The 23,689-nt window shown below is 28.5% G+C and overlaps 2 protein-coding genes and 1 non-coding gene across 3 annotated transcripts; 2 read left to right on the top strand and 1 right to left on the bottom strand.

Moving 5' to 3' along the window:
• The first annotated feature begins 14,621 nt into the window (after positions 1-14,621).
• On the top strand, positions 14,622-16,995 carry LOC101208173 (uncharacterized protein DDB_G0283357). The gene is made up of 5 exons (XM_004148940.3): positions 14,622-15,761; positions 15,913-16,013; positions 16,140-16,223; positions 16,317-16,427; positions 16,559-16,995. The coding sequence occupies exons 1-5, from the start codon at positions 14,984-14,986 to the stop codon at positions 16,598-16,600; spliced, it is 1,116 nt and encodes a 371-aa protein (XP_004148988.1). The 5' UTR covers positions 14,622-14,983; the 3' UTR covers positions 16,601-16,995.
• A 3,204-nt stretch (positions 16,996-20,199) lies between these two features.
• TRNAC-GCA lies at positions 20,200-20,271 on the top strand. Its single transcript has one exon. It is a non-coding gene; the product is annotated as a tRNA-Cys (tRNA).
• Positions 20,272-20,326: 55 nt separating this feature from the next.
• Positions 20,327-21,141, bottom strand: LOC105435189. Its single transcript, XM_011654921.2, has one exon. The coding sequence runs from the start codon at positions 21,124-21,126 to the stop codon at positions 20,509-20,511; it is 618 nt and encodes a 205-aa protein (XP_011653223.1). The 5' UTR covers positions 21,127-21,141; the 3' UTR covers positions 20,327-20,508.
• Positions 21,142-23,689: the final 2,548 nt, after the last annotated feature.

Raw genomic sequence — 23,689 nt, 5'->3', positions numbered from 1 at the left:
CAATGATATTTACGGATAAACTTCTATCACCAGCTATCAATATCACTGATAGAAGCATATATGTGACGATCAATGTCTATTATTGATAGAATTGATAGAATTTGAAAAATTTTGCTACAGGTTGTATATATTTAGTCAAATTTGCTATTTTTAACAATTCTTCTATATATATATACACTTATTTATTTCAAGTGTATGATAGGTATATTATATCGATTATTTTTAAATATACAAATCAACCATACATATTTACAAATACACAAAAATCTCACTGCTTATTATCAATAATAGACACCAATAAATATTTGATAGACTACTATTATTTATTACTGGTAGACATTTATAACTTATGGATATATCTATTAACGTTGTCATAATTTATTATCAGTAGATAGTTAAACTTTGTTATATTCATCAATATTTTTAGTAATTTTGTCATCGGTAAATTGATAAATAAATAAATAAAAAAAAAAACTTACTTTTAACCAAGCAACGCAATTATTTTTCATTAATTACACAAGTACCATCATTTTAGAAGAACATTAAATCCAAAAAAAAAAATAATAATAATAGTTTGGCTTCCTACACAAAATCATGAATAATTGTACTTTCTAGTTTTGCATAAAATAAATGGATCCACTTTACTACAATTTAATTATTACATTTACTTTTGCATTTATATTCCTATATAACTTACTACTTCCATTTGACATTGTCCAAAAATAAAAAGTACATCAACTTGACAACAGAACACAAAATCCCATCAAAATTCTAGGGCTTCCAATCTTTAATACTAAACATATAAATAAATATCTATCCCCTAAAAATTGTACCTTTTTTCCCATAATTAGACTCATTGCTATTCTCAATGTATCTTCTTAATCCTCCAACCCCTTCTAACTAAATATTCATCCACTCAACTATCAACCTTTCCTTCTTGTAATCCACACATATTCATCCATTTTTTATTCCTACCTTTACAACCTTCAATTTTCTCCATTAATTTCAACCATCTTAATTACATAATTAAACTCGACTCGACTGTAATAGTCGTTATTGTTGTTTTTTTATAACAATTATCAAATTATAATACCGTTAAAACTCTGAACTTTCATATATTTATCAATTTACTCTCTCATTTGAATTTCATTCTACCATTACCATCTAATATTTATAATTTAATTGGTACAATTATAATCTTTTAACACTATTTTTTAAGAACATAATGTAAAATAGATGGTATATGATCATATATTTTCTTATGTTTTCCCGTCCCATAAAATTATATTTTAGAAATTTCAATTTCATCCATTAACTTTGCTAGAAAAATGTTGAAGGTGTGTTTTAGCATTATTAACTTATAAGTAGCATTTTCATTTTCATTCGTCGCAACATTTGTATATACGTAGTTAAGTGAGTGCATATCTCATTCACCTCCTCCCTCTCTCTCTATATATATTTATTTGTTTATGTTGTACCTTTTTCCTTCTCTTTCTGATCTATTGAGGTTTTTTTTTTGTTGTTGAATATTACGTGCACTTATGCTTATGTAATATTCTTTTAATCATATCAACGTAAGTAATCACTTGATTGTTTTAAGAGATTACTATAATGATTAAATTTAAAAAATTGAAAAGGTTGAAATCATAACTTTTATTTAACATATACTAAAAAAAAGTTACATAGATATGTAAACATATATATAGAAAATGAAACGCTTAAAAGTTAATACTATAAATTGATGCAATAATTGGAATTAAAAAAAAAAAAAAACCATATTGAAATTTGAACCTCAATAATATGGACTCATAACTTGATTTGAAGAAATGATTTAAACAACATTTGTAGAGCCCACAATGGCAATTACATTCTTTAATTATGAATGGTATTTAGTGGTTAATGGATAAGCATTTTGTATCACCAAAGTGCTTTTATTTATTTAATTTTGGAGAGAAAACTTTATAAAGTTAAATTTATAATTTAATTTGTAATGGAGAAGAAGATGGAGTATGGAAAGGAGAAGCCAATAAAGATATGGTAATGTGTATGTTTGGTTGTACCTCTAATATAATTAGGGCACCAAAAAATGGGTTATTTCTTTAACTCAACTCTAATCTTTTGACACCTGTCCATTATTAACGTTAATAAAATCATATAAGGTGACCCTTGCCTCTCTCAAGGGTTGGGGTCTAACTTCTCTCTTTCTTTCTTTTCTTTTCTTTTCTTTTTAATTCACCAAATTACACTCTTATTGCCCCAAAATGAGATAATGTTACTTTTTGGTTTATGTTTAAACTTATGATCTCATTCATTAATTAAAGCACTATAGGAAAATGGTAAAGGATTAACTAACTAATAATTTTAAAAAAAAACTAACAATAAATTATAATTTCAAATTCTTAGATGTGTGGTTGATTAATAAATGTTGATAAAAATTCATCAGTATCTAACATTGATATATTGTGAATGATTGTTGTATTTGTAAATATTTGAAGTGGTTTTGTGAATTTGAATTTAATTTTTTTTTTTAAAAGATTATTTAGAGTTAAAAAATAAGTTTGGAAAAAGAATTAAAAAAAGAAGAAGAAGAAGAAGGTTAATTTAGGTAGAAAAGAGGAAAAAGGGAAAAAGAGAAAGAGAAAGTAGAGAGAAGGAGAAGGAGAAGGATGATTATGATAATGATTAGGGAAGTGGTTAAACCTTAAATAATGATATGATATGATAGAGAGATTAAAAAAGAGAAAAAGGAAGGGCTGAGATTGATTTAGAAGTAAGTGTTAGGAGGATAATGATGGACAACATGTACTTGATCTTCCCCATTTTGAAGGTGGACCCACCCTCTCCCTTCAAACATGGAAACCAATTTATTTTGCTCTATAAGGATTTTTAAAATTATACCAAAAATAATCTCTTCTTTTTTCTTTCTTTTAATGAGAAAAAAAAAAGAAAAAACCTTTGAAGAATAAATGCAATTAAATATTATAATTTGAGTTAGAGAGAGAGAGAGAGGCATTATTATTGGGTATGTTATAAATATTGTTTGTAACTTCCCCATGTGGAGACCATTCCAAGGTGTTCTGTTTTTCCTTTTTTGCCCTTCTCTCCTCCATGAAGGACCACTCCTTTTCTTAAAACCATATAAATATATTCTGTTTTTATTTTTCTTTATATATATATATATATATATATATATATATATAAATTAATTTCTCTTAGAATCAACTTTTACGATTTTTTTTAAAAAACTAAATCTCTCTTCGTATATGTTTTTTCTTTCTTTATTTTATTACATAAACATGACATCCTCCTAACAAAAAAAAAAAAGTATATCAATCAGAATATTGATTTAAATGTTGTTCCCTACTAATGGTTGGGATTATCACAGTTTCATTAACTTTAATCACGTTTACTTGAAATTATGAATATCTCATCATTTTTATATTCTTAGATATTCACACTTGAAAGTGGATCCCACATTCCTTTTGGATTATAAGTGGTGACAAATCCAAAATTTTTATTTATGATGCACTTGACACTATATAATAAACACACTAACAAATGTAAAAAAAACATCTCGACGTTCACTAATATTTCAATAACATTTACTACATTTGTAGCAATAAATAAATGTCAGCAATTTCCACCTGGTTTTTTTTTTTGTAATGTAAATATGTGAATTTAAAAATTGCATAAAAAAAACATTTTTCTTGGAATATTGTTGAGATGGTGGAAGTTTGAATGATCGATTTTGTTAGTATTTTCTTCTAAATATTTGTTAGATAACAAATGAGAGTTAGGAAATAAGATATGTTTTATCTTAAATAGAAAACCAAAAACCTTCTGGTTTGGTAGAAATATATAATAATATAACACTTCAAAATTAATATTAAAATATAAAAACCGATAATGTAAGGGGTGCGTGCCCTTGGCCTATTAATAAATTCGCCCAATATTATTAGATACATATTTGAATCAAAATTGATTTATTTAGTTTTTTTCTATCGGAATATAATATTCTCCCTAATATATTTAGCATAAAAATGAAATGCTTTGTGGGAAGAATGAATTCAAAGTTACCATGATATTGAAAATGACTTTGTTTCCCTTAGTTGTATTTGTATAACAAACTTAATTATATACAAAAAGAATAGGGTTAATTAATTAAGATTGTAATATATGCCAACTGGAGCTCACATGTTTTAAACGTAAATTAAAATATTACTTTTTCTAAAAGAAGGGTATGATTGGGTATAACCATCACTACCCTAACAAACATTTCACTACTCAATGTGCTTTTCTTAATTTCACTGATAAAACCAATGTTTATTCACTTTGTTTATTTTGATATAAAAGATTGAATTATATAAGAAAGAAATCGATTTTTGAAAGAAAATTGTCAAACAAAGAAAAAAAGAAAGTAAAATATTTATATTTACTGAAAACATATGTAATAAATTTTTATTTTTAGTGGTTTTTGTACTAAGGTTAAATAGTTTGTTTTTCTTCTTCTTCCTTTTTGGAAAGACTTGGAGAAGAAAAGGATAATTAATGTTTGTTGACAAAAGAAAAAGAAAGATAATTAGTTAAAGAAAGAATATATGTTTTATGCCTTAAAATAAGAAAAAAAATGAAAACAAACGAATTGAATAAAAAAAGTGTAGACATAAAAATTGAAGTAAACAAAAGTAATGATTTTGGTAAAGATTTTGAATTGGGGTTCAATCATGTAATAATTGTTTAAGAGATAGAAATCAAGTGGAGATAATCATGGGAAAATGGGAATTAGCCATCAATAATAATCAATTTGAAATGGAGGATTTTCTAACCTCCAATCTTCTTTAAATAGTTTGAATTTTTTGTTATTTTAAAAAATGAACATTTTTTTTATGATTGATTAATCAATTTTTTTTCACAAACGAAGTAGATGAGTGATTTGAACTCGAAAGTTTTCTGTTCGTATACACACAAGTGTCAGTTAAATCAAGCTTTTGTTAGTATTTAATTAATCAATTTACTTCAACAATTAAGATATTTGTTTTTATATTATGTTAATCGAAATTTGAAATTAAAGTATAACTATTATTTATTTTCTTTTCTTAATAATACGTGGGTGAGAGAATCAAACCTATGTTTTTATTGAGAGAATAAAATAGTTATGATTAATACTATATATGTTTTGATTAGTAAACAGATAAAAATATAATATCCAATTATTTTGGATTATAACACATCTTTTTAGAGTAAAAGTTGAACTTTTAAGAGTTAAAATAAAAGAAAAGGTATAATCATGGATAGACTTATAAAAGATTATACAACTCATGAAATATTGAGTTGGAATAGGCTTATCGATAGCATTTATACAACATATCGTTTTAATATAAATTTTTAAAAGGTAAGTATCCATAAGAATTGTTTTCAATTGTAATGAAATGAATCAAAATATTTATAAATATAACAAAATACCACATATAAATAAATCACATTAAACTACCATCTACGTCTTATTTTTAAGTACACATTAAAATTTGTATTGAGAAGTTATTGTTTTTATTGAATCACACGATACAATCATATTTACTTGAAAGGTACATTAATTAAAAATAATATAGTTGTTTTCTATTTTCAATATTGAAGATGTATTAATTTTTTTCCATGTTCTACTGTCAAAATACTATGTTTAAGAGTAAGCATACACACACAAGTATAGGGGAAAAAGTATGTATGTATTTATGTCTTCAAAAATTATATAGAATCCATGCAAATAATCATAGTAACCATTAGGAATAATGTTGGACCAATAAAAGTCAAGGTAAAAGTAAAATCAGAAGAGTTACCTAGATAAAAAAAAAAGAAGACCAAATCTTGCAATGAGATGCCGACCCGAGAGAACTCCTACAAAGAGAAAAAGGGCAATTGGATCGAAAAAGACCGATTGGTCCATCTTGGCAAATAAACCCCTTGAAAAAGGTCAATTCGTATTGAATGTGTATTCTGGAACATTCAAAGTGGTTCAATTCTAACTCTAAAGAGACAAGGAAAAAATGACAACTCTAATAAAAGGTAAGCTTACTTGCTCTAATCTTTGTGTTAAGATTTGGTTTATGCGTAAGAGAATCAAGGTAACCTCTTCTCCAAATTATAAGTTTACCTCTAACAATACATAACAATCATGTGAGTTCATTTCACCATATTTTTCCATCTACGATAACGATTACTATTTATTCATGCGTATCTTTATTAAATTCCAACAAATAAGTTGCTGGCCAAGAAAAAAAAGGCAAGGAAAATATTTGCCACACACATGCCCATCCAAAATAGCAATCCTCACAAAGCAAGAATTTGGAATGAGATTTGAGAATGACATGAATATAATAAAGAAATCAACATAAAACAAAAATAAAAAAGAAAAAGAGAGAGGGAGAGAGAGAAAAAAAAGGCATAGAGAAAAGACAAGAAATTGAAGAAAATAAACATAAGTTGGACTTTAGAAAAGACATGTTTCCTAACTTTGAGAAGTTTTTTTAAAGGTGCAAAAGCAAAATCAAAATCATTTAGGAATCACAAGATTGGTCAACCTTAACAAAAAAAAAAAAAAAAGTTGGAAAATTTTGTTATTAGTCAAACTTTGTATTTGCCAATTTAATTTGATTTTATTAGTCAATTTAAAAGGAAAAAAAAAAAAAAAAAAAAAGAGAAAGAGGTATGGAAACCCTAATTCATGGGGGATGATGAATTGTAGTGCTCATAGTTAGGTCAATGGAGATACCTACTCCCCACACAATGACAAATTTATTGGTGAGATGAAGCTATTATGCAAAGAAAATATATATCAATTTACCATCTCTTTTGAATTTTAATTTATAATTTATGAAATATAAATAAATAAATAAAGGGTACGTTTGGATTGATACAAAGAGATTATATGAAAATATTAATATTATTTATTTGTAGTGTTTGATAAATATGTTTTAAAGATAATCTAAAGTAATTCACTTTTTAATTTAGTTGGTTTCTAAAATCCATTAACTTTATATTAACTTCTTAAAACAATATATATCGTACCGCTATTACCTAACTATTAAAATTTCAATTTTATATCAATTATGAAATCCCATTTAAATTTCAAAATTAATCAAACATTTGTTTACTTCATTATTTCTAACTTAATAGATTAAAAAAAATAATACATTTAGTTATTCATTTAAAATTTAATATTTTAAACATTTCAACCATATCTATTAAATCTTGCTCGACATTTCTAACACTTACTTAACGTTTTAAGTTATATTTAAACATTATTGCCTTCCTTAATGAACTTCATCACCACAATCTAGCTCCCAAAAAAGTGGGATAAAGACACAAAAGCACACTATTCTCTAGAACAAAAGTGGGTAAGGATTTTTTCTCAAAAAGAAAAAAAAGAAAGGAGTAGGTATATGGATTTAAAAAGAGAAAAAGAATAATAAATGGGAATAGTATTTTGAACTTTTGGTAAAATGTAATTTTTTTTTTTTACCATTTACTTTTGTAGAAAAGAAAAAGAATCCATATATGGAAATTGATAGTGACATTACAAAAAGGGTCGATTTTTGCAGACCAAAAAGTGAACAGAAACATATAAAGAAAATAAAATTTAACCCTAAATTATGTTAATAATAAAATGAACCAAATTTGGCAAATGTAAATTATATATTAAATTTTAGGCTTAGGAAAATATGGCAGTATCACAATTTTAGCTATAACATATTATTGCTATAAATTCCTAATTTGTAATTTGCTGGGGAAAAAATGGAGTTATGTTAAAGAAAAAAAGAAAGAAAGAATGAATAGAAGAACCTTAATCATATTTATATTAGTTTTGAACATTAATGATTAGGTGTTGAACAATACCTAATTTAGCCTAATTAATAATTTGTTAATGCCCCTTAATTTAACAAGTTGAGATTGATGGCAATAATAAGATATGATCTTACCAACTAATTCACATTAACACTCAACCATTTGAACAATTTTTTAAAATAACTTTTTTTTAGGGAAAAAAATGGTTTTTTCTTTCTTTTATTTTTATGGTTTGAAATAAATCTTTTATTAATTTATAATTGGATTGTACTATGATCATATACAAAAGGAAGATCTAAAATAGATAACCAAAGTTAGTCCACAAAACTTTTAAGTTTGTGTTAATTAGTTAATTAGGTACCTACACTTTACATAGTGGTTTTAACTTTTAATTTCTTGTTCAAAAGATGTATAATTTTTATATTTAAACTTATTGTTTGTCACACTAAGTTAGAATTATGAATTATGAAATATGTAATTTTATTTTTATGGAAAAAACCTTTTTTCTTTTTTCTTTTTAAAGAAAATCATTTGTGTTTGCACTTTTTATATTAAAAAAAGTAGTGAAAATAAGAAGATAATTCACATGTTTAGTTAATTAAATTCTCAAATTTGTTTTCATACACTACTTTATTTGATTTTTTATATGCTTCAAATCCGTTGGTATGGTCCGGTAATAATTTCGTTTTCTATTTTTGTTTCGAACATTAAGCCTATTTAACATTTACTCTCTATGACTTACATCTTTCTTAAATACAATGATTGGATTTTCTAAGTTAAATTTTAGAAACAAAAGCTACTCTTCTTATTTTTTAAAATAGAATATTCATCCGTTTCGTAACAAATAAAGAAAGTTTAAGGTAGAAATAAAATTTATATATTTAGTTTTAAACGATGAAATGATTACTACCTTATAAACTAATAATTTCAATTTTGTATTATAAGTACTCTCAGTCTTCTGATTTTTTTAAAATATATATATACACGATAGATTGAATTAAATGGTATAATTAGTTGTAAGAGATAAACCGATAAAGTTGGTCATGAGTGTACTCGGTGTAGGTGGTACTTTTACTACACTAAGTTAGAATTGTTAAATACAAAATAAAATGTCAAAATTCTTAATTACATTGTAATTATATACAAATAAATATTGCAAACATATGAAGAAAATCAATCAAAAAGTCAAAGAAAAAAAAAAGGAAATTAAAATATACTTTAACCTCAATTTTAGTATTTTTGCTGTGGCATTTCAATAATTTGTGGCTGAGTATATATATGCTTTTTCTTTTTCTTTATTTTTTTTTTGTTTGAAATTGAAATATGTTAGGCAACAAAAATTTGCTTTATTAATTATCCTTCATTGCTAGAGCTATAGGCTATGTATCTACCAAATTAATAACAATTAATTATACTTTCACTAATTATGAAGACACCCTAATTAGCTATTTAGAAGCTAAGTAGGGTCTTTTCACTACTTGCCATTTTATCCCTATGTACTCATTTCTCATTACAATTAACAAAATATATGATCATAATTATAATACTAAATTTTGTGTTCTAAATTTAATAGAACATTTTGATAAGAAATTTAGTTCAATTAGTAAAATTGAATATTTGATTAAAAGTTGTCGTCTATAACGTAAGTTAAGTTACATCTCTTTTCATGCAATTTTTTGAAAAATCTAACAATGTTCTATTTTACATTTTATAAATACTTAATTAAAAGATATTAATGGCAATAAGTGTTAATTAATTTAGTATAGTGTTTGGAAGATATGGATAATTTGTTTGAAAAAAGGATACAAATGATATAAGTTATAACAGATTATTTAATTTCATCAAATGGCAACACCAGAACACTTGAATGGGAAGAGGAGTTATGATATTTAATCATCAATTTTTTTTTTGTCTGTTATCAAACTAATTTGAAGTTTTAGTAATATTTGCCAATCAACTCGATTATTTAGGACAATTTATTAGATGAAATTTTTAACTAAAAGTTAAAATTGGCATAACACGAAACTAAAGACAACACTAGATAAAAGAAAAAAACGTAACAACGATAAATTGATTGTCAGTGATGATACTAAAAAGGAGGAGATGGATCTACAAAGGAAGCTGATTTGGTTGCTAGGTTGACCCAAAGCCAGCCAAATCAGTCGATTTGGTCCAACACGAGCTTGGGAGAAGGGTTGACTTGTTCCAAAGTCAGATTAGCTCTCGTTCAGCCACTGTCAAAATCAATGTTGAGTCCATTCAGATTATACAATTCTCGCATGATTTTGCAAGGAAATACTAGAAATCGTGAAACATGGAAACCCTAATCGAAGAAGATTTCGGTCATCCAACCCTATAAATAATACGCAAGAAAAATGACAAAAGAGGTAAGTTGATACTCTATTAGAAAATTCACAACGAACTAATATAGTTACACTTGCTAACCTACAAGTCGTGATCTTCTCTCAAATACAAAATTTCTAGTATCGTATATCTTGATATAAAAGTTAGACTATGCTATCCCATTATCAGTTTAGACATGAAGAAAATGATAAATGAATCAATCTAACATTATGTATATCACTATCTATAGATTAATAAAATATAAAACATGGTTGACATTTTAGAAGCGTGGATAGATATGAATGAGAAGAAAGTTGGTGATAGAAAAAGAGAAGATGATTAAATAAAAAAAAAAATGGCAAAGCGTGTAAAATTGTTGTCACTAAACAAGGGGAATCTCCCAATGGAATATTCTGATTAAGAATAAGGTTTCTTATAATCAAAGTCATGGTTTCTTCAAAATAATAATAATAATGATAGTAATAACAATATAATAAAAGTAATGGGTAATTTTGACCATGATGATGTTCCTTTTGGCTTCAAACCCTCCTCAACTAGGCCCTATCACTGTTGGGATTCTTTGCTACAATCCTTTTTTTATTACATATTAAGCAACTCCTCAGTAAATTAAATTACATAATTTAATCATACCTTCAGACTTCAATTCCAACATAGATGCTTAAATTAATTATTTACTAACTATTTCTTTTTCTATAAATTTAAACTTTTGCTTCTGTGAAAAAAGAGAGAGATAATTTGATAGAATAGAATGAGAAATACAGATGAAGACATATACATATGAAAGGAATAAGATGGAATATAAATAAAATGAGAGATCCAAAATAGAATAAAGTGAAAGAAGAGATAAAATAAAAAAAAGAAAAATGAATTGAAAAAGGTGAAATAATAAAAATGAGAGAAGAAGAGTGAGGGGGGATTTGTGTAGTGTAGGCATGTGCTTCTTCATACATTCACCTGCAGCCACTACAGTAACCACCACCAACCCAACTTCCCCTTTTTTTTCTTTTTTACTTAATTATATATTATCATTTTTTTAAAAATAATTAATGTCGGTGTTAAAGTTAACATTTATTTAATTAATCCTCTTCTTTTCTACTCTTTTTTAATATATATATATATATATAGAAGCTTAGGGGACAACTTTTTGTTTCATTTTATAATATATATACATGTATGTATGTTTCTCCCACTTACAAGAAATTGATTCTTGTTCTTCTTACAGTTGAAGTTTTTTCTTTTCTTTTGGTTGTGTCAAGAAAAGTAGCAATAATTTTTATATTTTTATTTGTTTTAAAGTTTGGTTGAAAATTGATTGTTATAGTAGCCTGTCTTTATTACATCAAAATTAGTTTGATAATTTTAAATGGAATGTTTATTATTGTTGATTAAAGTTGAGTTTGAAGTAGTATTGAAAACATCTTTTGAAGTGGTATCTAAATGTTGCTATTAATATTACCGGTTGTGTTTGGAGATAAGAAAGACTTTTGATCTTTTTGAAGATGCATGATTTGAAATACAAGAATGGAAAGTTCGTGATAAGACATGAAATCAAAAGTAAAAGAAACAAAAGATATTAAGTACACACACTATACTTGTTCAAAAAACACCTAAGAATAAGCTAAAATATTTATTCAAAATTAACATTATAACTTATAGATCATCTTGTAGTTATTTATATATAAATATTTGATTAAAATGAAAATCATCTATTAAATGTTTCTTACCGTTAGAATTTTATAAATATTTTGTCCAATTTGTTACTTTTAACAATTTTTCAATAATCAAACTAGAATTGATTTGAATTGCTAAATTTTTCTAAATTATATGGTTTAATAAGTTAAATTAAGATATTTGAAACTATTTTTACCTATAACAAAATATTAAAAAAAATATAGATGAGTTATTTAGAATTTAATATATTTTTGTTATATTTGAAAAGTTCTCTAAATTACACCTAAAATTATCATTTTTTTAAAAGTTTAATGGTACAAATTGAAAGTTAATGGTTATCATGTTGTTATTGATATTATTAATTTAAATATAGGTCATTATCGAATTGAAATTAATAATTATTTTTTATTCAATCTAATCTACATATATCCTAATTTTTATCAAAGTTTATAATTAGGAAAAGTTGTAAATTTTTTTATATTTTAAAATTTATTGCTTAATTGGGAATGTAGTCCCAAGTTCAGGAGTAATTGGGAAATGGAAAGCTAGGGCCCAAGTGGGCTCTACTGGATAGTAGATGATTGAAGAATTGGGCTTAATTGATCTTAATTCTATTTCTATTGGGCTTGCTGATGCCTAACCAGTAAAGGAATAATATTGAGTTTAGGCAAGTTGCATAAATGGCCCATTTTAAGGAAAAAAAAAAAAAACTAGTATATAACTGTCTGCACAAACTATGGACGATAGACTTTTATAGCACATAGACCCTTATAGTATATCAATCAATGATATATTATTATAATGATTGATAGACCAATTTTAGAATATAGTATACTAGTGGTAGATTTCTATATCAAATATAGACATTGAAAGATTTTTCGATATTTACAAAAATTTTTAAATGTTGTTATTATATGTTAATTATTTAAATCTAATTGCTATATTTATATCTGTCTCATAATAAAATGTAATGTGCAAGAATAAAATAATTTTATGAATAGTATAAAATTTGGTAAAAGAGGAAAAGTCTACATTCAACTACCATTTTAAAGGTTTCTTAAAATTGAAAGCTATCAGTGATAACATCGTCGAATAGCTTTTAAATTGAAAAATGTGTTATTAGTTGCTAGCATCAATATGGGCTCTCATCGATAGTTTCTATTAACGACAGTTTCTCATCAAGGACAGTCTTGACATTTGAAAAGAATTTATTGGCTGACTGGTCAACATTGTTATATCCGTATGTTATATTTTTAATTTATTTCTTAAAATTGTACTTCTTCCAATAATTTTCTTTCGAGTAGAAGCTCAATTTTTTTTTTTTTTTTGAAAAAGGTAAACAAATTCTAAACTCATTTTTAGAGGCTGATGTCCAAAAATAAAGTAATGAGTTATGCTTTGTATACATTTTGGTAAGTAAAAACAATCCATTTGCAAGAAAGTGAATAAATTTTTAGGTATGGTTTGTTTTAAGACTTATTGGAGTGCAATTCTAAGCTTGCAGTGAGTAAATTGGCTTCGAGTACATTTAGAATCACTTTAAAACCTTAGAAGTACCAACGTTGTATTTTACCTTAAAATTAAAGGCTAGACTTAATCTCAAAAGAAATTTAATAAATCAACCTTGTGATTTAAAGGAGTAAGCTTCATTTGTTGTTGTTTTTTATGTGTTCGATACTCGTATCAACTATTTTTTTTAGACTGTTTTTTTTACTCCAATCCAATCCACCGTCTTTGAATCAACCAATTCAACTCAAACTAATAAAATACTATGAAAATAAAACAGACTCCAATTGATTGAGGAAGGTTACTTAATATTATGTTTATGGTGATCACTAGTTGAAACAACCATACACAATGAATAGGATAGTGTAGTACTTGGTAAAGGATGAATGGATAGTTTTATGGGAAAGCCGAGGGGTGTGTTTCGTGCTGAAACAATCTGATATCACTCCACACTCTAAGGGGGGATGTTGGGATGAAGAAGATACCTTTGTTGAAGCCAAAAAGAAGGGGAAAAGAAGAAAGAAAAGGAGGGAGAATGTGGAATTAAAAAAACCCACGTTGAAAAACACAAATAATGTAAAGTCCATATTCCCTTGCTTACTCGTTTCAAATCACTACTTAACAGCCACATCATCTTTCCATTAGGGTGAAATAAGTTTAGGGAAGTTTAATTTCGAAGAAGTTAGAGAAAATACGGAGGAAAGCACAAAAACTTCATTAAATGGACAACATGCATTAAAGACCCATTTGAGTTACAAGAAGGTTGAGAAATTAGTGGGGTACTGGTTTGTAACTTCACACAATCACCCACTAACTCAAATAAACTTCCATACACAAACCAGCTTCACTAGAAAAAATATTCAAACAAAAAGAAAACAGGAATATTTAGCTAAAGAGGGACGTGATAAAGTGTTGCTTAGGGATGTTAAGTGTAAGGAGTAAAATGTAATTTAAAATGTTGATGGAATAAAAAGAGGGAGGAGGGAGGTGGGAGGGTCACGGGTCACGGGTCACGGGTTTAGCCCAATTAATGAGGGAGAGACACGTAAAAGTTATAAAAGATGACACACATAAAAAATGGTAATCACATGGATACGGTCATAGTCATCAATCTTCTCCATTTGTCAAACCTTCGCTACTAAGCAAATCAATGGCCGATTTTCCTCTTTCTAGAATCTCCTTCTCTCCTCCTACTCTGAATATTGAAAAAGCCTTCCCCACATGACTCTCTCTCTCTCTCTTCCATCCTTTTCACTCCCCCACTTCTTTCCATTTCATTTACGCGTCTTTGTAATTGGATTACTCACTTTCTCGTTTCCTCAACCACTCTAACCCTTCTTCTTTCTTTAATCATTTCTTTTTTTCTTCCTTTGTATTTAGCTTTTTTCATCTTCCACACGCAATCTCCTCTTCCTTTCTTCGTTATTTCCTTTCCTTTCCTTTCCTTAATACCCCATCTTATTTAACTCTATTTCTCTCTTTCCCACTTCTTCATTTTCTCATTACACTTGTTTCCACTTCTCTTTTCTTCATTTTTTCCATCTGGGTTTTCTTCTTCTTCTTCTGAGTTTTCGGGTGTTTTCTGAGTTTGCTTTGTTTAGACATGGAGAATAACCCCCAATCGTTCAGGCAATTCAGCGATCAGCTTCGGGTGCAAACTGGGAATCTCGCCAACCTATCGCTTAACGATTCTATCTGGAGCAATTCGTATGTCTCGAAGAGGCCTGAGGAGAGGAGGAATTTCGATGTAAGGAATGGTGGAGAGGTAAATTCTTTGAATAATTTTAAGCCTAAAGTCTCTGATTCTGATGTTAATCGGTTCAATGATGGATGGAATAGTTTTAAGCCGAGTGTTGCTTCTGATCTTAATAACTGGAGTAATACCAGCAATAGTATGAATTTGAGTTCAACTGGGTATGAAAAGAATGCACTCAATGTGTTTGATAATGGGTGGAATAGTTTCAAGTCAAAGGGGTCTGATTTTAATGCCTTCAATGATGGTTGGAAGCTTAATTCTGCTAATATGGGGGTGGATCCTGTGATTGGAGGTGCTCAAAAGGGTATTAATGGAGGCTTTAACAAAGGGGTTTACTCGAAAATTGGGAATTTTAACAGTAACAGTTTTGTAAATCTGAAGAACTACAAGAACAGTGGGAAGGTTGAAGAAGAAAAAGGAGGAAAGACTGGGAAGAAGAACAGTAACAAGAACAACAGCGGTGAAAACAACAATGATAACAAGGAAGCTAATAAGAATGCTTTGGACAAGAGGTTCAAGACCCTTCCCCCATCTGAGTCTTTGCCCAGAAATGAAACAATTGGTGGATATATCTTTGTCTGTAACAATGATACTATGCAAGAGAATCTCAAGAGGCAGCTTTTTGGTAAGTTTCTCCCTATCCCTTTCTTCAATTTTTATGATCTGAATCATCTGACTGCTCGTTTTTCCTTTTTACATAGTTTTTATTTATGTTTGCCTTTTCCCCTGCCAAGGAAGTTCTAAGATTTTCTATTGTTTTTTACTCAATGATTTAGGTTTACCTCCAAGATACAGAGATTCAGTCAGGGCCATAACTCCTGGGTTGCCTATTTTCCTTTATAACTATTCTACCCATCAACTCCATGGAATCTTTGAGGTGGGTCTCCTTCTTTCCATTAGATTCAATTCTGCTAGATCCATGGCTTCATTAGGGAGCTTTAATATGTTAATTGTCAATATCTGCTTGTTTTGGTTACTTATTTTGTATGAATCATCTTTCTAGGCTGCAAGCTTTGGAGGAACAAACATTGATCCAACTGCCTGGGAAGACAAGAAAACTCCTGGCGAATCTCGTTTCCCGGCACAGGTAACACTCATGTTCTTGTTCTTGTTGGTCGAAACCTATTTATCAATTTGTCACTTCCATTGAGCTAATCTGAAGTTTAACTTATTGTAACAGGTAAGAATTGTGACTAGGAAGATATGCGATCCTCTGGAAGAGGACTCTTTTAGACCAATTCTTCACCATTACGATGGCCCCAAGTTTCGGCTTGAACTCAACATTCCAGAGGTAATTTACAAACCAAACAATTTGATATTCATCCTCTTCTGTTCATTATAGCTGGATTAACCAACAAAACCATCTCTTCAACTTCAATGAAGAATTCAACAAATCTAATACTGGTTCTTAATAATTTGCAGGCACTTTCTCTGCTGGATATATTTGGAGAACAATCCTCTTGAACACTAGAACGTGCTCATACACTAGACAGAGACGTATACAACATAAGTACACAAAACAATCGATAGTATGGCCAACGAACGACTACAACAACGGTTAAAGAGAATGCATTGGTGAGTTTTGGGAGTTTGGAAGAATCATCATCATCAACATGTCCTTTTAAGCTATAAATATGTTTGTTCTTTGTCTGGTGTTGGCTAATGTGAATGAAAAAGTGGTTCACAAACAGTACTTTGGAAGTTAATGTAACAATAAATGAACATATATTGTAATGTTTTATGTTCTGGATACTGTATGGTTATTACATTATAGGAGATGAACTTATGTTCGTCCTAAAAGTTTAAACCTGAAATGGAATAACAGAACAATGATGAATGGAGTATTGAATTGCGTTACATATTTTGCTCAAAGTCTTGCAAGGATTCTTCGTTCTTGGGAGAATTGATATTCTATCATACGATTAGCTTAGCTGTTGTAATTCGGATTAGCTTTTATTAATTAGATCAAAGCATATAGTATTAAATTCCCGTCGTTTATTAACAGTTCTGAAAAAATAAAACCGACATAGAATATGACATGGTCTGCACTAATTTGTTAGAGAGATGAAGATTGATTTTTATTATTGTCAAAAAGATCATCTCACTATTTTGTTCATTAGTATATTTAAAACAAAAACTTAGTCATTGTTGTAGCTTTCTTTGATAAGGATAGGAATGGCTGGACTTTTCTCCCCAAAATTTGATTTTTTCCCTTCGATATATGTGGCTGGCAGGCAATTGCTTTGAATGGGTCTTGATTTTTATTTTCACTTTCATTTGTTTGTTATTATTTAAGAATGGGTCTTGTTTTGTGAACAATTTGATTTTCTCTTTCTTCCTTCCTTTCTTTTTATTTTTTTATTTTTAAAATTTTGTATCCGATGAGTATTTAAATTTATGAAGTATTGAAGCTTTAAATGTGTATCAAATAACCTAGGATATATTAAAAAAGTTTAAAAAATCAATCGACCAAACAGATATAAAATTAAGGTTAAAGTGACAATGTGAAGCAAAAGAGAGTTATTTCTAGTATATTAAATTAACACCTAAATTGGTCTAAATTATTAGTGAGTTTAGTACCACATCTTTAGCATAAGTGAATGAAATCTATTAGTAATATTAACAATCCTTCAAAATATTGCTATGTATTTAATTGTTACTGTCCAATCTAAACTACTAAATTGAATAAATATTAAAATTGGATAAGCTTTAAACCAAATTAAATTATATATGTAAAATAAGAGGCTTATAATAATTTTCAATTGTGTTGTAAGTAGCAGAAGTTAGGTGTATTATTTTGATTGAGAGGTGAATTAATATCTGGGAAGTTGGAACAAAACATCAAAGCATTGAAAGATTTTGTTGATACATCTTTTTCAACATTTCATTAGTCAATTTTACATAACTTTCAGAATTATACAACCAATTTCTTGACTCTTTCAAATTTCCCTTTCAAAGTATAAGATATTAATAGGGGCGTTTTGAAATCCTTACTTTCAATTGAAATTTTAATCATACTTATCTTATCACATCTTTTTCCCTTAGACGAAGAATATCAATTTCTTTAATAAATAAAATAACAATTCAATGGATTAAACTGATTTTATTTTCTAAACAGAACAATGGTGGATAGGTGTTAAAAACATATTTATTGTTCAAAACATTTTAATTCAAGATTTTTTCAAATTATAAATTTGGTTTATGTACTCACTACTCAATAATTGTATTTGTTTTGTTGACAAGTCTTCAATAAGTTTCCCAACAAACTTCTAATTATATGTATATTTAGTTCAAGTAATTAAAAGTGATTGATACAATCCAGTAGATAACTTTTGGATGAGATGTTTTAAGATTTGGTGCAACCGATTGCTATAGCATTAATCATATCTTACCATTAACTTTTCAAAAAATATACATATATCTTACCATCATTTTAACTATTGAATCCTAAAATTCGTTAGGATTGTGCATGGATAGGTTGGGATCAATTTTGCAAAACCGATATATCGATTACGGTCGATCGGTGTTTGACAGTTTAGAAATGCTCTATAAAATTGTTCGGTTTACATAGATAAAATGATACAAATAATTCAAAAGCTAAGGAATAAAAAAGTGGTAATAAACCAATTTCAACATTTTGTAAGAAAAACGTCAATCTAAACATAGTTTGATCTAGATATATTACATAAACAAAAGAATTCGATATATACTTGAATCTTTTAACTCAACATTTGTTAAAACCAATTGATAAACAAATCCAAATAGGTAGTAGACTTTTATCATTTTGTAAAATTGTTATCTAAATGGAGTGAGATGAGGAATGATATTAGAGAGCTATTAAGAGTTGATTAGTAATTGGTTAATTAGTAGTTGTATAGAAAAGTTTAACAATGGGTAGGGAAGTAGTTTTTGACCGATGAATTAGGGCTTGAAAATAATCTTAAGATTTGGAGAGTCAAAATGCTACAAACTATATAGAAATTTAAGTTATATTTGAAGTGATCACAACTACCTTTTTTACAGATAAATACCTGTAGACTTATGCTAGTTTCTATTGATTCCCATCACTGATAAAATTCTATTAGTTTTATCAATAAACTTATATAAGTTTTTATCACACTGATAGACACGTCTATCAATGTCGTAACACAATTTTTTTTCATAGTTTGATTCTTTTTCTTTTTATTAATATTTAAGAGATACCTTTGAATTGTAATTCTTTATTTTTAACACATTTAACATCGTCTCTTTTTTTGTCTTATTGACAATGGAATCCAAAGTGTTCCACTTTTTATAGTGGACAACACCTCTTTTTAATCGAAAAAGTTAAATCTTTTTTTATTTTTATAAATACAGTGGATTTCAAAATCACTCAAAAGCTAAGTCTAAATGGAGTATACAAAAGTTGAATTGTTATAGTAAATTTAACATAGCCATAATTGGTTGTTCTTTTTTTTTTTTTAGAATTTAAAAAGGTTTAACTTTTAGTCGCATCTCAAATGTTTGCTGTATTAAAAAAAAAATAAAAAGGAACTGAAGCCTCAATTTTAAAGAATTTCAAAAAACTACAGTGAAATTTTTGGAAAACTTTGTTACATGTTGGCATAAGTTGAGAGGTTAGGTTTTAGTAGCTCAAAGTACATTACATTTTTCCTTATAATTCAAACTCTCCATTCTAACCTTATTTTTAAGTACAAGCAGTGATTTTGCTATATAATGTTAATGGAATTTGATTGGACCATGAGAAAAGGCCCACAGCCACAAGTCATAATATATGCCCATTGGAAAAGGCCCTCTCTCTTTCCCTCTTTTGTGAAAGAGAAAGGCAACAAATGAAAGTCCCTTTAGCCCACCAACTTGAATTATTCGATATCGGAGTTGATAAGTTCCTCTTTTTAAGTGTTTAGAATTATAAGAAGTTAGTCCTTGAATGTAAAAAGTAAACAAAGAAGGAAAGATAAAAATAATTACTCAAAAGTAAATTTGAATGAGTCTACAAAAGAATCCAATGTGTTTTAATGTTATTAATAAATATATTTTGTGATGCTTTACAATCAACAAATGGGTCCTTAGCTCAGTGGTAGAGCATTTGACTGCAGATCAAGAGGTCACCGGTTCGAACCCGGTAGGGCCCTGGTATTAATTTACCCTTTTGTATATTTTCACAAAGTCTTCAATTAAATAAAAAAATTGAGAGCACAACATAATAATAACTTTATAACTCTATTAAGAGAGCCCTAAAAACTCACACCTTACATACAAGCTTATATACAACCAAACAAGCTCAAAAATTACATTTTACACAAACTTTCTCCTAATAATCAAATTAGAAAGAAAATACTTAGGGTTTATGTTGAATATGAACACCCATTTCAATAATTAAATACTTTCATTTGTGCTTTATTACTATTTCCAACATCAATTGGAAAAAATTTGAACCAATTCCCCCACATCGGCTTCCACCCTCCGATCTTCCCCCGCCGTGGACTTTGCACCGCCGCCGTCGCCGCTGCTGCTCTCATCCTCTCAATCAACGCCTCCGTATTCCCTTCCTCCGCCAAAATTTCCCCCAACTGCTTCGTATCGATCACCAATTTCACCCTCCAAACGCCGTTGCCACCCGCCGGGAGCACTTCCAGACCCGACTCACTTCCCACATCCTTCGACGGCGGCGGCACCGGCAGCGGTGACTCTCCGTCGTTAGTGGATTGGGAAAGCGGGAGAAGAAAGTAGGATTTTCCGGCGTCAAGGGGCTCGGAGACGGGTAAGGGAGAAGATAGATTGGGTCGCCGGAAAACGCCATAGATACCGGGAGGATAGTTGTTGAGGATTTGATGAACTTGTTTAGGGCCGTGGAAGTTGATTATATGGCCGGAATCCGTTAAGATTCTGATGGGCTTCTCGCAATCCACCGCCATTCCTTTGAGAGAACAGTTTCCCATTGCGATTTTCAAAGCTTTTTCTTCCACCTCGTTAATGGCGGAGCTCATCAGTGGCTTTTCTTTATATATATAGTGAAAATTTGAACTTTGTTTTTTAAATTTTAATAACCATTTTTTTAAAAACAAATTAAAATGTCAGTTTTTTAAAGGATAAAAATACTCCTGAAAATTTGCCATTCTTTCAAAGTTACTCATAAAATTTTGGAAGTAAACATCTTTTATAATTTTGTATAAAAATTGAGATATTATATAGTTCTATGGTCACAATCTAAGCAAAATTTTGAAACACCACATCGTTCAAATTTATTATCATATAATTTTAAATTTCAATTTTTATTTGAACTTTTGAAAGGTGAAAACTCTAAATCTACTCCATCTACTTATGAGTTATTCATAACAGTGTATTTGATCACAGATTTATCTATATTAGTTATTTGTGCGTTTTATGAATCTTTTTATACTTTAATAAAATTTAAAAATGTCAATTCACTTTGCACATGTTTATAGATATATTAAAGGTATTATAGAAATATAATGAAAAGAATCTAACTAGTTTTTGTGCAAAATTTGAAAAAGAAAGAAAAGAAAAGAAAAACTAAAGTTGATGTGTGAATAAATATTTTTTTTTACAATATCTTAAAATGGGAAGAAAATTACATTTTTGTGAAAAGAAACAAAAGATGGTATTGTTTTTTTAAAAAATAAAAAGTTTCATATTAAATTGGTATAATTTTATCCTTTTGACGTCATGTAACATTTTTAATAATATTTTGATTCCCTTTGTACTTGAGGGGTTGGCATTTAATCTTTTTTACTTTTCTAAAAACAAAATAATAATAATGTTTTCAAAAAGCCCCAACTTTATTACCATATCATACCCCATTTGAATTTGAGAGTAAAGCAAAAAATAAAAAAGGATGACAACAAAAATCTCTCTCATTCTCTAAAAAAGTGATTCAAATCTGATATATTAGTCCATTAATAATCCCAACAACACTTAACCACTACTTTACCGGATTTTATTCATTACTCCAAAACAAAAATAAAAAATAACTAAAGTTTACAGTTCGTGTGAAAATAATAAAGTATAAGCAACTAATATCAACATTTTTAAATTGATAGAATTAATTAGAATTCATATATGAATTAAAATGCGAAAAGGAAATTGAAAGAAAGATGGGGGAGATGAGAAAAAGTGATATTAGAGTGTTATTGATTTCAAAATGTAGAGAGAGAGAGAGAGAGAGGAAGAGATTCACATGTGAATTTAGACCGTTGGAGGGACGAGAAAATTGTAGTGTAGGACAAAAAACAGCAATATTTGAGGGGGAAAAAATAATGATATAATGATGAAAAGAAAAGATAAGGTAAAATAATGAGAGTATTAAGAGAATTGAGAGGCAGTATTTGATAAGACAAATTATGTTGAATCTCACGTTTGATTGATTCCTTTTCCAATACATTAAATATTTAATTAACACTATCTTTTATCAAACCCTTTTTCATATATAGGTTCAATGCATTCAAGTTTCATCCAATTTCTTAATATGCTTTTATTAATTTTAACAGCATATATAAAATGACAAACTCAAATTTGTGTGTTTACTTTAGGTTCATGAATTTTCATTCTATTACATGTTACTTTTAAGTCTATATTTGTCTCGTTGTAGAAAGAACGACATATTGTTTCTATCAACATGCTATAATTTTTTTGTTTAAAGATTAAAATTTTAACTTTTAGTGACAAAGATATAATAATGCTAAGAGCTAGTTATGTCACGTCCAAATTTCCATTTCACCATTTAATTTTATCCTATAAAAATGTGATGTTAACAATAAGTGGACTTGTTGTGTGTTGAAAGTTCAAGAGTTCTTTTAAGCCACACCCAACCCTTCTTCAGCTATACATTTTTGTTGCCCAGCTGCAAATCCTAGTACACCTTACAACCAACCAGTTGCAAACCTTAGTACATTCAACCATTCCAGCCACAAATTATCTCACTGAAAACTAGCCAGCCACAAACCAAAACCATGCTTTATACCACAACCCGACCAAACAGTACACCTCATTGGAAATTAAATTCAATTGTCAATCTGGTGTGGGTAACTCTCATGCCCAATCATCATTTGAGGTTGGTGAATCCTCAGTTCAGTCCAAGCCTCATATACAAAATATCTCTTAGGATACCACCCAACAACAACTAGACATGCTTCAACAACAAATCGTGGTGGTTGAGGCAACGTTAAAGAGTTCGTCCAACACTCTTAGTTCTGGTCTTCATACAACCTTACAGATGTATTTTGAGAATCCGACAACCTTGTTCCCTACTTTGTCTTCTACTTATATGTTTAATTCAGTGCCACAGTCCACATGGCTTTTTACATGGAAAAAACTGAATGGCCAGAACTATTTCTTATGGTCCCAATCTGTTAAAATGATTTTTGAGGGGCGTCACAAGTTTGATTTTCTGATAGGATAGAAATACCACCCCCTTACCTAAAAGATCCCCAGAAATGGTACTAGAAAGGGGATGATTCTCTAATTCAAGTCATGTTAATAAACAATATAGAGCCACAAATTGGCAAGCCCTTGCTGTATGTTGCAACTATA

Source organism: Cucumis sativus, chromosome 4 (genome assembly GCF_000004075.3).
Source record: "Cucumis sativus cultivar 9930 chromosome 4, Cucumber_9930_V3, whole genome shotgun sequence".
NCBI classification, from domain to species: Eukaryota; Viridiplantae; Streptophyta; class Magnoliopsida; order Cucurbitales; family Cucurbitaceae; genus Cucumis; species Cucumis sativus.
The sequence above is the reverse complement of the archived record's forward strand: the minus strand, read 5'-3'. Positions and strand labels throughout refer to the sequence as shown.

Coding starts and splice junctions, on each gene's coding strand:
- LOC101208173 (XM_004148940.3), top strand. CDS start 14,984: ATGGAGAATAACCCCCAATCGTTCAGGCAATTCAGCGATCAGCTTCGG. Junction 15,762..15,912: donor TCTCAAGAGGCAGCTTTTTG/GTAAGTTTCTCC, acceptor TCAATGATTTAG/GTTTACCTCCAAGATACAGA. Junction 16,224..16,316: donor AATCTCGTTTCCCGGCACAG/GTAACACTCATG, acceptor TTATTGTAACAG/GTAAGAATTGTGACTAGGAA.
- LOC105435189 (XM_011654921.2), bottom strand. CDS start 21,126: ATGAGCTCCGCCATTAACGAGGTGGAAGAAAAAGCTTTGAAAATCGCA.